This window comes from Myxocyprinus asiaticus, chromosome 27 (genome assembly GCF_019703515.2).
Source record: "Myxocyprinus asiaticus isolate MX2 ecotype Aquarium Trade chromosome 27, UBuf_Myxa_2, whole genome shotgun sequence".
NCBI classification, from domain to species: Eukaryota; Metazoa; Chordata; class Actinopteri; order Cypriniformes; family Catostomidae; genus Myxocyprinus; species Myxocyprinus asiaticus.
This window is the reverse complement of record NC_059370.1, coordinates 44383905-44398454: the sequence shown is the minus strand read 5'-3', so window position 1 is coordinate 44398454 and position 14550 is coordinate 44383905. Positions and strand designations below refer to the sequence as shown.

General features: G+C 37.8%; 2 protein-coding genes across 2 annotated transcripts in view; both read left to right on the top strand.

The window, feature by feature from the left end:
• Window positions 1-6251, top strand: part of LOC127418070 (platelet-derived growth factor receptor beta-like) — a 55246-nt gene extending 48995 nt beyond the window's left edge. Inside the window, exons 21-23 of the mRNA XM_051658444.1 lie at window positions 936-1041; window positions 1191-1438; window positions 3053-6251. Coding sequence (XP_051514404.1) covers window positions 936-1041; window positions 1191-1438; window positions 3053-3170 — 472 coding nt within the window. The 3' untranslated portion in view covers window positions 3171-6251. The remainder of the gene's footprint in view (window positions 1-935; window positions 1042-1190; window positions 1439-3052) is intronic.
• A 1798-nt stretch (window positions 6252-8049) lies between these two features.
• LOC127418072 (macrophage colony-stimulating factor 1 receptor-like) overlaps window positions 8050-14550 on the top strand; it is a 29867-nt gene continuing 23366 nt past the window's right edge. The window contains exon 1 of the mRNA XM_051658447.1: window positions 8050-8193. Coding sequence (XP_051514407.1) covers window positions 8145-8193 — 49 coding nt within the window. The 5' untranslated portion in view covers window positions 8050-8144. The remainder of the gene's footprint in view (window positions 8194-14550) is intronic.

Below are 14550 nucleotides of genomic sequence, written 5' to 3'. Positions count from 1 at the left end.
ACGCTGACAGATGTGCTCGTCCATAGACATTCAGTCTAATTTTCAGTTCATGCACTACCCCCATTATTTTATCAAATATCTCGGCATCTGAGTGGACTAGAAGCTCAATCTAAGTGTCACTAGAAAGATGAGATCCTTTGTATAACATTTTATCATCAATAGTCTATTTTTAAATAGAACATCATTTTCAGATGGCTTGTTTAGCATGCTTTTCCTGCTATTTTGTTCTGGACATCTAAGATATAACATTGAATTATTCACACAAGCGAGCTCACAGACAAGTAATGGCTCATTTTGTAGAAAACTGCCTAAGGTAAGGGCAGATATAAAGTTAGTGGCTACTTCACAGCAGCAGTGATCGGCGCATAAAAGAGACGTTTGTATTTCTATCTCATTACTTTTAGGTGTCGCTTATTTTACACAGGTACACAGATTTTTATTTTGCCTTATTTTGTTATTTTATGTCAAATAAATGCAAAAGTGATAGTGTTCTATGAAAATGTCAGATTCTAAGCTTACAAATGATACCACACATGCCTAACTTATGTTTTCGGTGACTTTAACGTTTTAAATGTAAACTTATTTTGCGATATAGCACCCCCCATGGACCCGCCGGCGGGTCCATAGATTTTTTATGCCATTATGTTGAAAACACCCAAAGATCTGACATAGTCATTAAAAATTTACTTTTGTGTTCCATATAAGAATGTGGTTTTGGAACAACATGAGGGTGAGAATGTTATGACAGAATTTCTTGCATTATATGATATATTTATCACATAAAGCCCAGTGATTTACAGACATTGTGGCAGGTTTGTGTTTAAATCACAGCTTCTGGAAGGTTCTTGTGGCTTCTCCAAATAAACATGGGTTCTCAGAATGAGGTTAGATTATTTGTGTTTGGACTGAACGTTCTTCATGTTGTTCTTATGCAGTTATGAGGTCATGAGGAAATGTTGGGATGAGAAGTTTGAAAAGCGGCCCGAGTTCTCCATTCTGGTGCACACGATGGGGAACATGCTCTCAGACGGATATAAAAAGGTTTCCTTTAGTTTCACTTTGTTTTTCATTTCCTCATTTACCTCAGAGATTGCACAGAATCTTAATTTTACAATTCCTGAGCATTTAAAATATGTCATTCTGTGCCACACCAAACCTCATATCAACACTTCTGTCTCTCTCTCTGTCAGAGATACTCTCAAGTGAACGACAGTTTTCTGAAGAGCGATCACCCCGCAGTGGCGCGTGTGAAGCCGCGGGTCCCCTCTCCTTTTCCGGGCACCTTCTCTCCTGAGTCTCCCTTCTTACAGTTTCCTCCAGACTCGAACACAAGCCCGACCGCAGACGCTCCGCATAACGAGTACATCATTCCCATCCCCGACCCGAAGCCAGAGGAAGAGATTCCAGACGGGCTGGTGCCCGCCGAAAGCCCCTCGAGGTAATGCCCACTTCCTGTTTGAGTAAAAATACATCTGACTGTGATTTTAAACCACAGAGGATGAAAGAAAGATGAGACATCAGCTCTTCCTCCACCGCAGACTCACTTCTGTTTCATTAAAGGAAAAAATAATGCATGAATAATCCATTCATCTGTGCAAATGAGGGTGTTTGTTTGCCAAAGAATAAGAGCACATGCTGACTGCTTTTAAACAAACTATTATCTATTGTATACAGTAAATGTACTTTCACACGATGCCACACTTTTTTTATTTTTATTTTATTTTTTGACATTTTGAAATTTTTTATGAAATTGCACATTTTGCTCAGGTCAAATGTACCTTAGTAACCCTAAGAATACTTCTTGATATACGTCTTGACATTTATATACCTTTAAACTTTTTAGAAATGTATAATGAAGTTGTGTACACACATGTATTCAAGGAAAGGCCTTTTTCTTGATGGTTACACCACATGACATTTTATTATGATCAGCAATTGAATCAGTTTGATTGAAAATGCTATACTTTTTTTTTTTTAAACCAACATTTCTGCAAACTTGCCAGGTGTGTTTTAAAGTAGGTTTAGATTTCTCCTTTTTATCATCTCAGATAATCTTATTTGCCCATGACCCATATACACACACACACAGCGGGATCCAAAGGTGTGAGACTGGTGAAAATGTCTGTATTTTGCATTTTTCTCACTTAATACTAATTATTTCATTGCAAATTATATTATCAGCGTAGCAATTTGAGAATTGAAAAATTAACATTCAGAATGTCTCAATATTTGGTACGTCCTCCTGACAGCATGCACTGGTGCTGACATGAATAAAACGTGATCATGCTGATCAAAGAAATCGGACAAATCTTTCTGTACAAAGAGTACATGATCAATGTCACTAATCTACATACATTTGATTAGTGACCTGGAAATCAGTTTCCAAAGTCCTCAATCTTTCTGTTCATTTCTAGTTTTAAATGATAAAAAAATACATGTTTAAATAAAAATAAATATAAAAAAGCATATGTCTGAAGAGCCTATTACTCTATACATAAATATGTTATATTTCATAAGACACAAAGCTTATGCTTAAATGAGAAATCAATGATTTCAATGTTTTAATGATTCATTTCATGATTTTATATATAATTTAATCCATATGAAATTATACTACATAATTTATTTATGTATTATATATATAAAAATATATATTAATAATAATTAATTATGTTACTGATTTTATACGATGGGGGGGGGGGGGGGTCATTATTTATTTTATGTTTTATTTCAATATTTAATTATTTAATTTTGAGGAAATATAGCCTGCCATACTGTTGAGATATTATGGTACATTAAAAATATATCATATTATTATTTTATTAATTAATACACTTTCTATGAAAAACTTGCCTTTTATATCAAGGTTAAAATAAATGTACTAAAAAAAGCAAAGCTCGAATCTGAGCAATCAGAGTGAATGAGTTTTCAGAATTTGCTACTTGTCGCCCCCTGCAGGCCCAGAGCTCAAAGTACTGTTTGAGTGAGCTTGTGAAGTTACAGGCCTCTCTCTCTCTCTCTCTCTCTCTCTCTCTCTCTCTCTCTTCCACAGCTCATTGAGCTCTGATGAGGAGACGGTCTCCATGGAAACCCCGAGTACTGATCCCGAGCGAGAGGAGCTGCTGCCGGATAATTCTGGAACTCCAGATGTGGAGGAGAGCTTCCTGTGACATCCAACTTGCTGTCACTGAGTAGTGAAAATTCTCATTTTGAGCAAATTATTAGAAGATGATATACATCGATAGCAAACAAATGTGCAAAAATACAGTCTGTGGATATCCAAGACTTCCTCATAATTTCATACACATTTAAAGCAGTTATTCTCAACCGCTGAAACATGGTTTATTATTTTTAGTGGAGTGAGTCATAGGCTGCAGGGAAATTTAAAAGACATTTAGAACATTTCATGTTCGATTTAAGGGCATTTTTGTTTACTTTTGTACGATAATTACGGCACTGTGTTGGGTCTCCACTTGATGTCCAATATAAAATCTGTGTCCTGATGGAAAACCAGGTGAGAACATTGTTTTAGAGGATCATCTGTGAAGGTTTGAGCAAAAACCACATGACATATTTTAAATGTTTGCATTCTTTTTTTTTTGGGGATTTTTCCCCTTTTCTCCCTAATTTGGAATGCCCAATTCCCAATGTGCTTTTGAGTCCTTGTGGTTGCATAGTGATTTGCCTCAGTCTGGGTGGCAAAGGACAAATCCCAGCTGCCTCTGTGTCTGAGACCACCAACCCATGCATCTTATCACATGGCTTGTTGAGTGTGTTGCCACGGAGACATAGCACATGTCTCACGCCATCCACTGCGGCATCCACGCTCAACTCACCACACGCCCCACTGAGAACAAACCACATTATAGTGACCACGAGGAGGTTACCCCATGTGACTCTACCCTCCCTAGCAACTGGGCCAATTTGGTTGCTTAGGAAGCCTGGCTGGAGTCACTCAGCACACCCTGGGATTTGAACTAGTGAACTAGTGAACTCCAGGGGTGATAGCCAGCATATTTTACCACTGAGCTACCCAGGCCCCGTTTGTATTCTTTTTTTAATAAACTGGTACAGTGCAGTATTATGAACTGCTGAAGGCATAGCTACAATCAGTTCATCTTTAGACGTGTGCTTTTATAAATATATATTCCAAGGTTGATGTTTTAAGAACTCTTCTGCGATACGAATCAGTAGACTTCATAATCGGTTGGGTTATGTTATAGGAGGTTTTTAAATTTTGCTTGTTTTTTGAGTTACAATTCGTTCTCCGCTAAGCCTATTGCAAAACATTATTCAAACTGTGTATTCTATTCAGGCTTTGTATTTCTATTTTAGATTTTAGCAAGAGATTTTTAAAGATCCATGTAGCAAAACTGCACTTTGATATTTTATGGGTAATGGAAGCAAACAGATTATACAAGCTATTTCTTTTTTATTATAGTGCTGTGGAAATGTATTTGCCCCCATCCTGATTTCTTCCATTTTTGTGTATTTTTCATACTAAATTGTTTTAGATCTTCTAACGAGAAATAACAAAGGCAATCTGAGTAAACACAAAATACAGTTTTCAAATATATTTTTATTGAAGCAAAAAAGTTATAAAATACCTATATCACCCATGTGAAAAACTAACTGCCCCCTTAAACTTATCGCTGGTTGTTTCACCTTTAGTAGCAACAATTACAACCAAACTCTTCCGATAACTGGAGATCAGTCTTTCACAACACTGTGGAGGAATTTTGGCCCACCTGCCAGATGTAACGGGACCCCTGTTTTCCAAACAGTTCCACTTTCGACTCATCAGTCCACAGAACATTCTCCCAAAAGGTTTGAAGATCATCAAGGTGTGTTTTGGCAAAATTCAGACGAGCCTTAATGTTCCTCTGGGTTAGCAGTGGTTTCGCCTCGCCACTCTTCCATGGATGGCATTTTTGGCCAGTGTCTTTCTGATAGTGGAGTCATGAACAGTGACCTTTAGTGATGCGAGACAGGCCTGAAGTTCCATGGATGTTGTCCTTGGCTTTTTTGTGACTTCCGGGATGAGTCGTCGCTGTGCTCTTGGAGGAATTTCAGAAGGTCGGCCACTTCTGGGAAGGTTCACTACTGTGCCAAGTTTTCTCCATTTGGAGATAATGGCTCTCACTGTGGTTCTTTGGAGTCTCAGAGCCTTTGAAAAAGCTTTGTAACCCTTCCCAGACTGATGTATTTCAATCACCTTTTTCCTCATCATTTCTGGAATTTCTTTCATCCTTGGCATAGTGTGCTACTGGGTGAGACCTTTTAGCCAACTGCATGCTGCTGAACTCTAAACCTAAACTCAATTTAGGTGTTGATTTGATTGAACAGGGCTGGAAGTAATCAGATCTGGGTGTGTCTAGTCCAGCTGAACCCCATTATGAATGTAGTTTCATAGATTTGGGGATTTAGTAACTGGCCCAGTTGGTACTGGATAACTATTTTGCTTCAATAAATAACATTATCATTTTAAAACTGTATTTTGTGTTTATTCAGATTGCCTTTGTTTATGTTAGATTTCGTTTGAATTTTTGAAACTATTTAGTATGAGATATACACAAAACAGAAGAAATCAGGGTGGGGGCAAATACTTTTTCACAGCACTGTACATTCCATAAAGGGAACCAAGATTGAACAGAAGATCGAATGTATTGTTTAGTTCAGGATGGCTTATGCAGCAAAAGTTTATTTTGTTTTGTTCAAGTTGTGTCAAGATGTACAACATGGTTCCAAATGATCAAATCATGGTGCACTTCAATCTGAAAGTTAATGATTTTTCCATCCAAAGCACATGAAGGATGTCGGATATCAGAACCCTCAAACTGATGCCGATTTCTCAGCCTTGTTGAGATTAAACCCCACATTGTTCGATTAAACTATAAAGCATCCCAAGTTTTTAATTTGTTTTATTAGTACCACCCAAATAATACATCTGCCATCCTAACTGAAGTGTCAAATGTAAAATTCTCTTGCACAATGTTTGATTCATGCAAACACTTTATAGTACAGTTTGAGGTTTTATCTTGTCGTTCTTGATTTTAACACTAATTGTTTGTATGCACAAGGCCTTATTAAATTGCACAATTCAATACACATATTACATAGTAAAGTTACACACTCTAAGGTACCAAAGCTTTATGTTTGTTTACAAGTATATTTTTGTAGAGATATTTTGTACTTTGTTCTTTTACACATACTATGTACTATAAAAATAAAAACTGCAATAAAGACTTTAATCATTCGTCTGTTGTTCTTTTAGCCTGTAAAATAATTGCTCTTTTGATACCAGGAGATGTTAGTCATGTGATATTTAAGTCAATCAACTTTTTCTCTGATGTTTCTCCTCAATTTTCTTGGGAGAAACGCAGGGGCGTGTCCAGGTTTTTTTGCCAGGGGTGTTAAAGGGGAGGCAAGTTTTGAGTAAGGGTGGGGGGCTGCGGCGTCATCTTGCGGAGGATTCCATGTGATCCGGGGGAGGGGGGTGTGTTGGAATGGGTGGAACGTTGTTATGGACCATGCGTGCCACGGACAGGTTAAGCTGTTGCGCACCATCTCCAGAACGCAAGTGGGTCGGAGTTGGGGTGACAAAGCTCATTTTTGGGGGGGCATCTGCCACCCCATGCCATCCTTCTGGCCCTGCCCCTTGGAGAAACAAAAACAGACACAAATAAGTCCATTTTTGACATCCAGTAAGACGAAAGAGGTATAAAATGAATGTGGATAGCAGCTCAGATCATTTGCTCTTGATGGAACTGGATGAGAAATGTATGTACTCAAATTAATTAAATCAACTTTTGGTGTCTTGGAAAATCTGAGTACATGTGAGACTACTGGAGTCCTTTTCTCTGGAGAAACATCTGAGAAGCAGGAGACACCAGCAAAAGTCTGTTTGCTGTCCACAGAGGTCTGGAGAAATAACTGAGACATTTAAGAGATTTTTCTTTCTTATCGTGTGACTCAACATTCTAAAGAAGAATCAAAACTGATACATTTGTATCAGTGTAACTTCTAGTAGACAAATCCCAGGGTAAATCTTGGTTTCTATTGCCGTGATTACCTATGGGCAAATACAATAGAGCTTTCTGGAAATTTCCTTCTGTAAAACACCAAAAAGAAAAAAAAGAAAGCAAAAGAACCCTCAAACAACTTGCAAGTGAACAAAATCAATTATCTGTTGAGATGTGTTTGGTTGAGCAGCAAACACAGCTGGACTCTTTCTGTATGTGATATTAAAAGAGCCTGTTTTTCACACTTCAACACTGTTACAGCGATCATGGGGCTTTCAGAACACTGGACAGTTTGTTAAAGGGAGTTCGTTTCACTTGAGTACCGCGGCGTAGACGTAAAACCCAAAGCTACATGGGACGAGTGTGACTGTTTGAGGCTGGTTTCGCCTTTGGTTGAGGGTCAGATCAGAACTATTTGGGACGCACAGCAGAAGGTTTTAATTTTAGGACATCTAGCTGACACTCAGATAGATACCACAGGTAAACTGAGAGACACAGAAATCGTCCTGGAAAATGTTTGTGGGACATTGCTAACTCTTGGCTTTTGGTCTGGAGTGTTTGCTTCATTTAATTTTGAATTTGCTAAAAAAAAACAAAGAACTGCACTACCATTGCACAAGATATTAAGACTTGCACTCACAGAATACATTTAGAATTGTTTATTTTCTTTTGAAATTGTTTTAATCAGGCATTAATCTTATACTTACAGAAAACAAGTAATGACAATTTGCTGGTGCACTTGTCTTTGAAATGTAAACGTATCTTGTTTTAAGGATATTTACAGATTTTATTGGGAATCAAGATATAAGAAAATGATTTTTTATTGTACTGTGCTTTTTGCTTTTTATTTTGCATTATTTCTATTTTTATTTCAATTAGATAAATGATCTGTCTACATGATTTTAAAACCACTGTAATATTCTTTATCATGCTAGAATGTTTTTAGCAGTTGTGTTTGAAGGATTTTCGCTGGGTCAGCTGATTTTCCAGTCTTGTCACATACTGTTTGACAGAAATGAGAAGTCTGTGTTGAAGGACAGATGTATCATTCCTTGTTTCTATGAGCAGATCTTCACACACTGAAGAAAAGCGGATAATCTGTTGAAGAGGAAGCGCTGCAAGATGTTTGTGGTCCTTTTCATCTTGGGGCTTCTGGACTGTCAAGCCCACGGTAAGAATCTCATCACTTCTGTTACGACAGAGAAATCACTAATGAGATCTCTTAAAAAGTAACAACATTCAATGGACAGCAAACAGACTTTTGCTGAAGTCTCAGATGTTTCTCCTGAGAAAAAGACTCTTTGTGTCTCCTCTAGGGTTTCACAAGAGATCTCAACAAGGTCTCAAACTGTGCTCAGATTTGCCGAGATCTCAATATGAACTCAAACTTTTCTCATCCAGTTCTCCCAAGAGCAAATGATCTGAGCAATGCGATCCACGTTCCTTTTTTAGCTCTTACTGTTTTACCTTCTCCTAGGAATTTTAAGAAAAACATCAGATAAGAGCTCCATTAAACCCTCTGTGAAAGGGCAACTTTAAGCAATACTTATAAGACAAAACGTATAAAAGTTCCAGTCTGCATTCTAATGATTTAAATGTGTCTTTTATTGTTGTTCTTGAAACGCTGTCACGCTAAGTAAGCGTAAAGATCTACATTAAGATGATTTAAGTCATGAGTTATCGTGTTATGTACCAGTACTGCTGGGTTTTCTGTCAGATTGTTGTTTTGTAATCATTCAATGCTAAAAAATCATTTTCTTGTCTTGTTTTAGACATTTTCATTTTCAGACACATCTTACAAAATCTAGTAAAATTTATGCTTGAAACAAGAAACTTTTTTTTAAATTTTTTTTATTCCCACTGGTGGATAGTTTTCTCTAAGCATGATTTCATTTTGCTTTTAAAGTAAATGCATGTTGTTTTAAAGGTGTTTAGATATTTTTACTGGAAAACAAGACAAAAACACTGATTACAAAAATGTGGTTCTGTTTAGTTACAAGCAGCTAATGTGTTAACTGATGTGTGCTGGGTTAATTAGTGATGGCAGGTGTTCCAGGTTAATGAGAGACTTTAAAAACCCTCTGATTTTGACACATTCCAGACAAGGAGAGCTGAGCGTTTAATGTAGATGTGAGAGAATGATAAATTAAGTGAGTTTCTATAAAGAGAGAGTTTTTAAAAAGATAAAGGCAAAGACTCTGTACTTTTGTTTTTTTTTGGGGGGGCGGGGTTGTCTTTATTTGTGTTTTGAGAATCCAGTGATCACTGGGTTGATCGAGTAGTCTCTACATTATGTTAAAGATGCTCTTGGTTCTCCTAAAGTCTTGAGGTTTGAGTTTCTAGAGACTCATGTATTTCAGATATTCATTCAATATGTTATTCTGTACCAGAGGCTCACTAAACCATTCTGATACCTGACCAATGTCTTTCTGTAGGGGCTGTGATGGTACAATTACATGACCAGATTATCTTATTCTATAGAGGGTATTAGAGAAAATCCTGTGAAATTTGATCTAACTTTGAACTCTCTCTTATGAGAGTGGAAAAAACTGACCAGACATTGCAAAAATTCCATACAAATGGTTTTCAAAAAAGGTATAGAAGTCTAGGAGAACATTTGAATGAAACGCAAAACACAAATATCGGTTTTCTGGTCTGATGCAGAAAACTGGAAATATAAGTGACTCTGTGTGAGGTTTATTTTGTTAATAATTCCAGTTGACGTGTCAGACAGAAAGCAGAAGTGAGAGCGGGATCGGGATGTTTGGCTCATTGTGCAGTGAAGATCACTGACGACTTGTTTTTTTCTGGCTAAACACACTTCTGCAGAAATGCACACACTTTGCTTTCATTTCTCTAGATAATGCAGGAGTAGAGGTGGACTGATATATCGGTTGTATCGATTAATCTATGCTGATACTTGCTTTTTTGGAACTATAGTTATCGGCTAAAATCTATGCCGATAGTTGCCGATTTTTAGTTTTTGTCTTTTCAAAATTAGAGTCCCCCTGGTGTGTTTAGGACTTGTTTATAATTAAGTCTCGCGTTATGCATCAAATCTTCAATTTTGAGTGGTTGTTATTGAGATTTTGGTTGAACAATAAATTGCATCTGGGATTTTATTGATTATTTAGGACTTTTTGTCTGTGCCCGTCATAGTAAAGAAAGAATAAGACAATTTTTTTCAAAAGTATTGGTTGATTTAATGGGTTATTGGCCTTAGTTATCGTATCTTATTTACGCCGATAAAGGAACTTAAGCTGATAAAGGAACGCCGTTTAACATATTTACATGACCAACATGTTGGCAGTTTATTAAGCATAACTGGTGTAAGAATGCAAGTAAACGTGCTCAACGTACCTTCTTCATCACTAGGATGCATTAGAAGGATTATTATTATTTTTTTCAATTGACATGGCAAATATTTCACTATCTAGAACGCTGTTTGCTTTGTGTTTTAAAAAATCATTGTACTGTTTTACTGAGCAAGGAAACCACTCCAAACGATTCAGTGCGTCAGCTGTCGCAAACTGATTCGCAAACCTGTTTGACCGATTCATCGAAAAGAATTGACTCTTTGATTTTATGAAACGTGATACCTTCGCAACTCGGGCATATCGCTAGTTCAAACTGATTCAGCTCAGAAATACTGGACACTTGGTATGATTTATGAAATATTGTCAAGGAAAATGTTTTTATATCTGGAACATGTTTTACATTGTTTGCTCCTCTGCAATACGTCTATAAGATGTTTAGTATGTCTCTGACATCAGTCAGACATGCAGCAAATGTTTATGATTTATATTCTTTGTAAATCTGATCTTTTTAAGGTGTTTGTCAGATGTTCATTAGAATGTGAGGCTCTCTAGACAACAGCAGCATTTTTAACAGAAACACAAACTTTATACAACAAAAAGACAACTTAAAAACTAACAAAAATAACAATTTACTCTTAGGCCCATCTCATGTCATTCCAGGAAACAAATCTCCATGTCATCTCTAAAAAGACAATGAAATGTGACGGTCTCTCTGGAAAGGTCTGGTTCTTCGAAAAGATTGAGGATGGCCCTTTCCTTGTCCTCTTCTTCCAAATGTAGGAAACGGGCTCTTCAACCGTGCCCCTGAAGAGCTATTTAGTCACATGCAGCCAATTTACAAATGTTTTGAGGTCTTTAATTATTGGTAGCTCCTACATTAGAGAAGAGTAAAGAATAATGTAATGTTTGGTTTTAATATTTGTAACAACACTTACATATACAGTGTGTGTGTGTGTGTGTGTGTGCATATATACATATAGATACGTTTGGATTTATGTCTATATTTGACACATACCTCATTGCTGCTGGAAGTGCCTTGTTCTCCTCTTGGAGGTGACTCCTGAAGAAAGGCTTCTGTCCTGCAACATTCATTTTTTGTTGATTCTGAATTGTCTTTCAGGGGGTGGTTAGTGTGGTCAGGAGTGAAATAGACAGATGCCTTTCAGAGATAATTTGCAAGTCCTCAAAGTGTTTGAAGACAAAAAAAAAAAAAAGATTGCAACAACAGCATGGTCCAATTTAATTACTTGAAGTGGTAATAAATTACTTACAGAGGTCAAATCAAAGGGTGCACCCAAGACAATGTGCAAAGCATACTGAAAAACAACAAAAACAATTTCAAGAACAGTTCAAATTGCGTAAAAAGTACTATGCAAATATGTGTTTACAATATCGTATATGCAAGGTTAAACATGATCCATGCTCCAGCAGTTGAGCTACAGAGCTCCTGCATTTCAACCGGTAGAGATAGAGCAAGGATGACAGTAACAACAGTGCTTTGGTTTCCCAGGAATACATAAACTTAAGTCAGTAAATTTTAATGCACTGTAAGTTGTTTTCAATAAAAGCGTCTGCAAACTGAATAAAGGTTAAAGCATGTGTCCTTATTCGTTCTTCCAACAAATACACCATTTATATGTTTATTTATGTCAAAAACATAATTTCTCTATATTCCTCACCATCAATATGAAAACCCCATAGTCTGACTGCTGGTGCGGTCACTGTTGCACTGGTGGTTGATGGTGTGTCTCTGTCCACTGGCGTGGGCACTGTTGCACTGGTGGCTCATGAATGAATGAACGTTACATTTATATAGCACTATTCTGCCACTACACTCAAAGTGCTTTACGCAGTGAACAGGGGACTCTCCTCAAACACCACCAGTGTGCAGCATCCACATGGATGATGTGACGGCAGCCATAGTGCACCAGTACACTCACCACACACCAGCTACTGGTGGAGAGGAGAGAGTGGAGTGATAGAGCCAATTAATGGATGGAGATTATTAGGAGGCCATGATTGATAAGGGCCAATGGGTGGAATTTGGCCAGGACACCGGGGATACACCCCTACTCTTTACGAGAAGTGCCCTGGGATTTTTAATGACCACAGAGAGTCAGGTCCACGGTTTAACGTCTCATTTTGAAGGACGGTGCCTTTTTACAGTATAGTGACCCCACTATACTGGGTCATTAAGAACCACACAGACCACAGGATGAGCACCCCCTGCTGGCCTCCCTAATACCTCTTCCAGCAGCAACCTGAGTTTTCCCCAGGAGGTCTCCCATCCAGGTACTGACCAGGCTCAACCCTGCTAAGCTTCAGTGGGTAACCAGGCAAGAGCTGCAGGGTGATATGGCTCACACTTGCCATGCAAAAAGGGCAGTGAAAATCGCTGCAACAAGTTTTGCATTGCTGCAATGGAGGGAATGTTTGACCTCTCCAAATTGTAATACGTCTCTACAAGGGAAAAATGCACCACATGCATTGCTAAATTTTGGGAACTTTGACAAATACAACAAAATACTTACAGCACTCAAGTATTTTTCATGTCTTCATTGTTTCTCCCAGACCGCAATGGAGAGCAAACAGAGACTTTTACTGAAGTCTCCTGCTTCTGAGATGTTTCTCCTGTGAAAAAGACCCCATAAATCTCATGTGTCTCCTCTAGAGTTTTTAGAAGAGATCTCAATGTCTCAAACTGTTTTTAGATAACCAAGTCTGCAATCAAAAGAGACCTCAATGTGAACTCAAACATTTCCCATCAAACTTTTCCAAGAGCACATTATCTGAACTGTTATCCACATTCATTTCATAGCTATAGGCCCTACTCTTACTGTATAACAACAATACTCATTTGCGTCTATTTTATGTACAAGTAACTTAAGAAGAAATATCTGAGAACTGAGATCTCCTCTCGGTTTCCTGAGGTACCTGAGTTATGAAAGAGCAACCCCTGAGAAGCGACATTCTTCTGTGTTAGTGGCATGAGAAACTCAGATATTGCAATAATTTGGGCGTATAATCTAGAGGTAGACTGATTCAGAGGCGCAAAAACCACATATGTATGCAACACATAGGGGCACCATAGAAAGTGGGGCGCCAACAGCTAACTAAGGGGGGTGCGATTGCAACCCCCCTCCCAAAAAAAGAGGGGCACCAATGTAGGTGTCGTATACATCCTCAAAATTGGGTAGTTGCGCACCTCGACCTTCTATAACGGTTTTACCGTTGAATCGTTGCCGATTGTTGCTTTTTGGAAAATCTGTGCAGATAGTTGCCGAAAGTTTTTTATTATTATTATTATTATTATTTTTAGAGTTCTGGCACTGGACGGTTCTGCAGTATAACAGCGGCTTCTAGAGGTGAAATAAAAACAATCACTGACACCTCGTGAGGATTTTCTGCATCTAAATCTTCTATCATTGACAATATTCATCCATATTTTTATCCTCACTTCAAAATGTCATTTTAAATTGAATATATTGTTATTTTGATTAGATAATCAAGTGTTTTAAATTGAAGCAAGGGCATGTAAAGACAAATGTACATTTATGCATATACTTTTATCCAAAGTGACTTACAGTGCCCTTATTACAGGGACAATCCCCCCTGAGCAACCTGGAGTTAAGTGCCTTGTTCAAGGACACAATGGTGGTGGCTGTGGGGATTGAACCAACAACCTTTTGCTTACCAGTTCAGTGCTTTAGTCCACTACACCACCACCACTGGCAAATGTGACTACATAGAAATGTGAAAATTGATAAGTTGCGCAATTTAAGAATACCAAGCTATAGAAGTGTCATTTTTTTTTTCATCAAACAGTTTAAGTGTCCAGGAGTGTTGGTTGTTCATGGTTTTTGAGATGTGGTGGTGGCATAGTGGACTAAAGCACTGAACTGGTAAGTAGATGGTTGCTGGTTTGATCCCCACAGCCACCATCATTGTGTCCTTGAGCAAGGCACTTAACTCCAGGTTGCTCTGGGGGGATTGTCCCTGTAATAAGGGCACTGTAAGTCGCTTTGGATAAAAGTGTATGCCAAATGCATAAATGTAAATTTAAATACTGGAAAAAAAAAAAAAAGTAGCTTTGGTGCATAAACTCTAAAGATGAGGCTTGCACACAATGTCCATAAACAAAATCATACAGCAATCTATTAAAAGGCCACAAAGTGCAAAATTGCTCAGTGTAGAAACAAAATGTTTTCAAT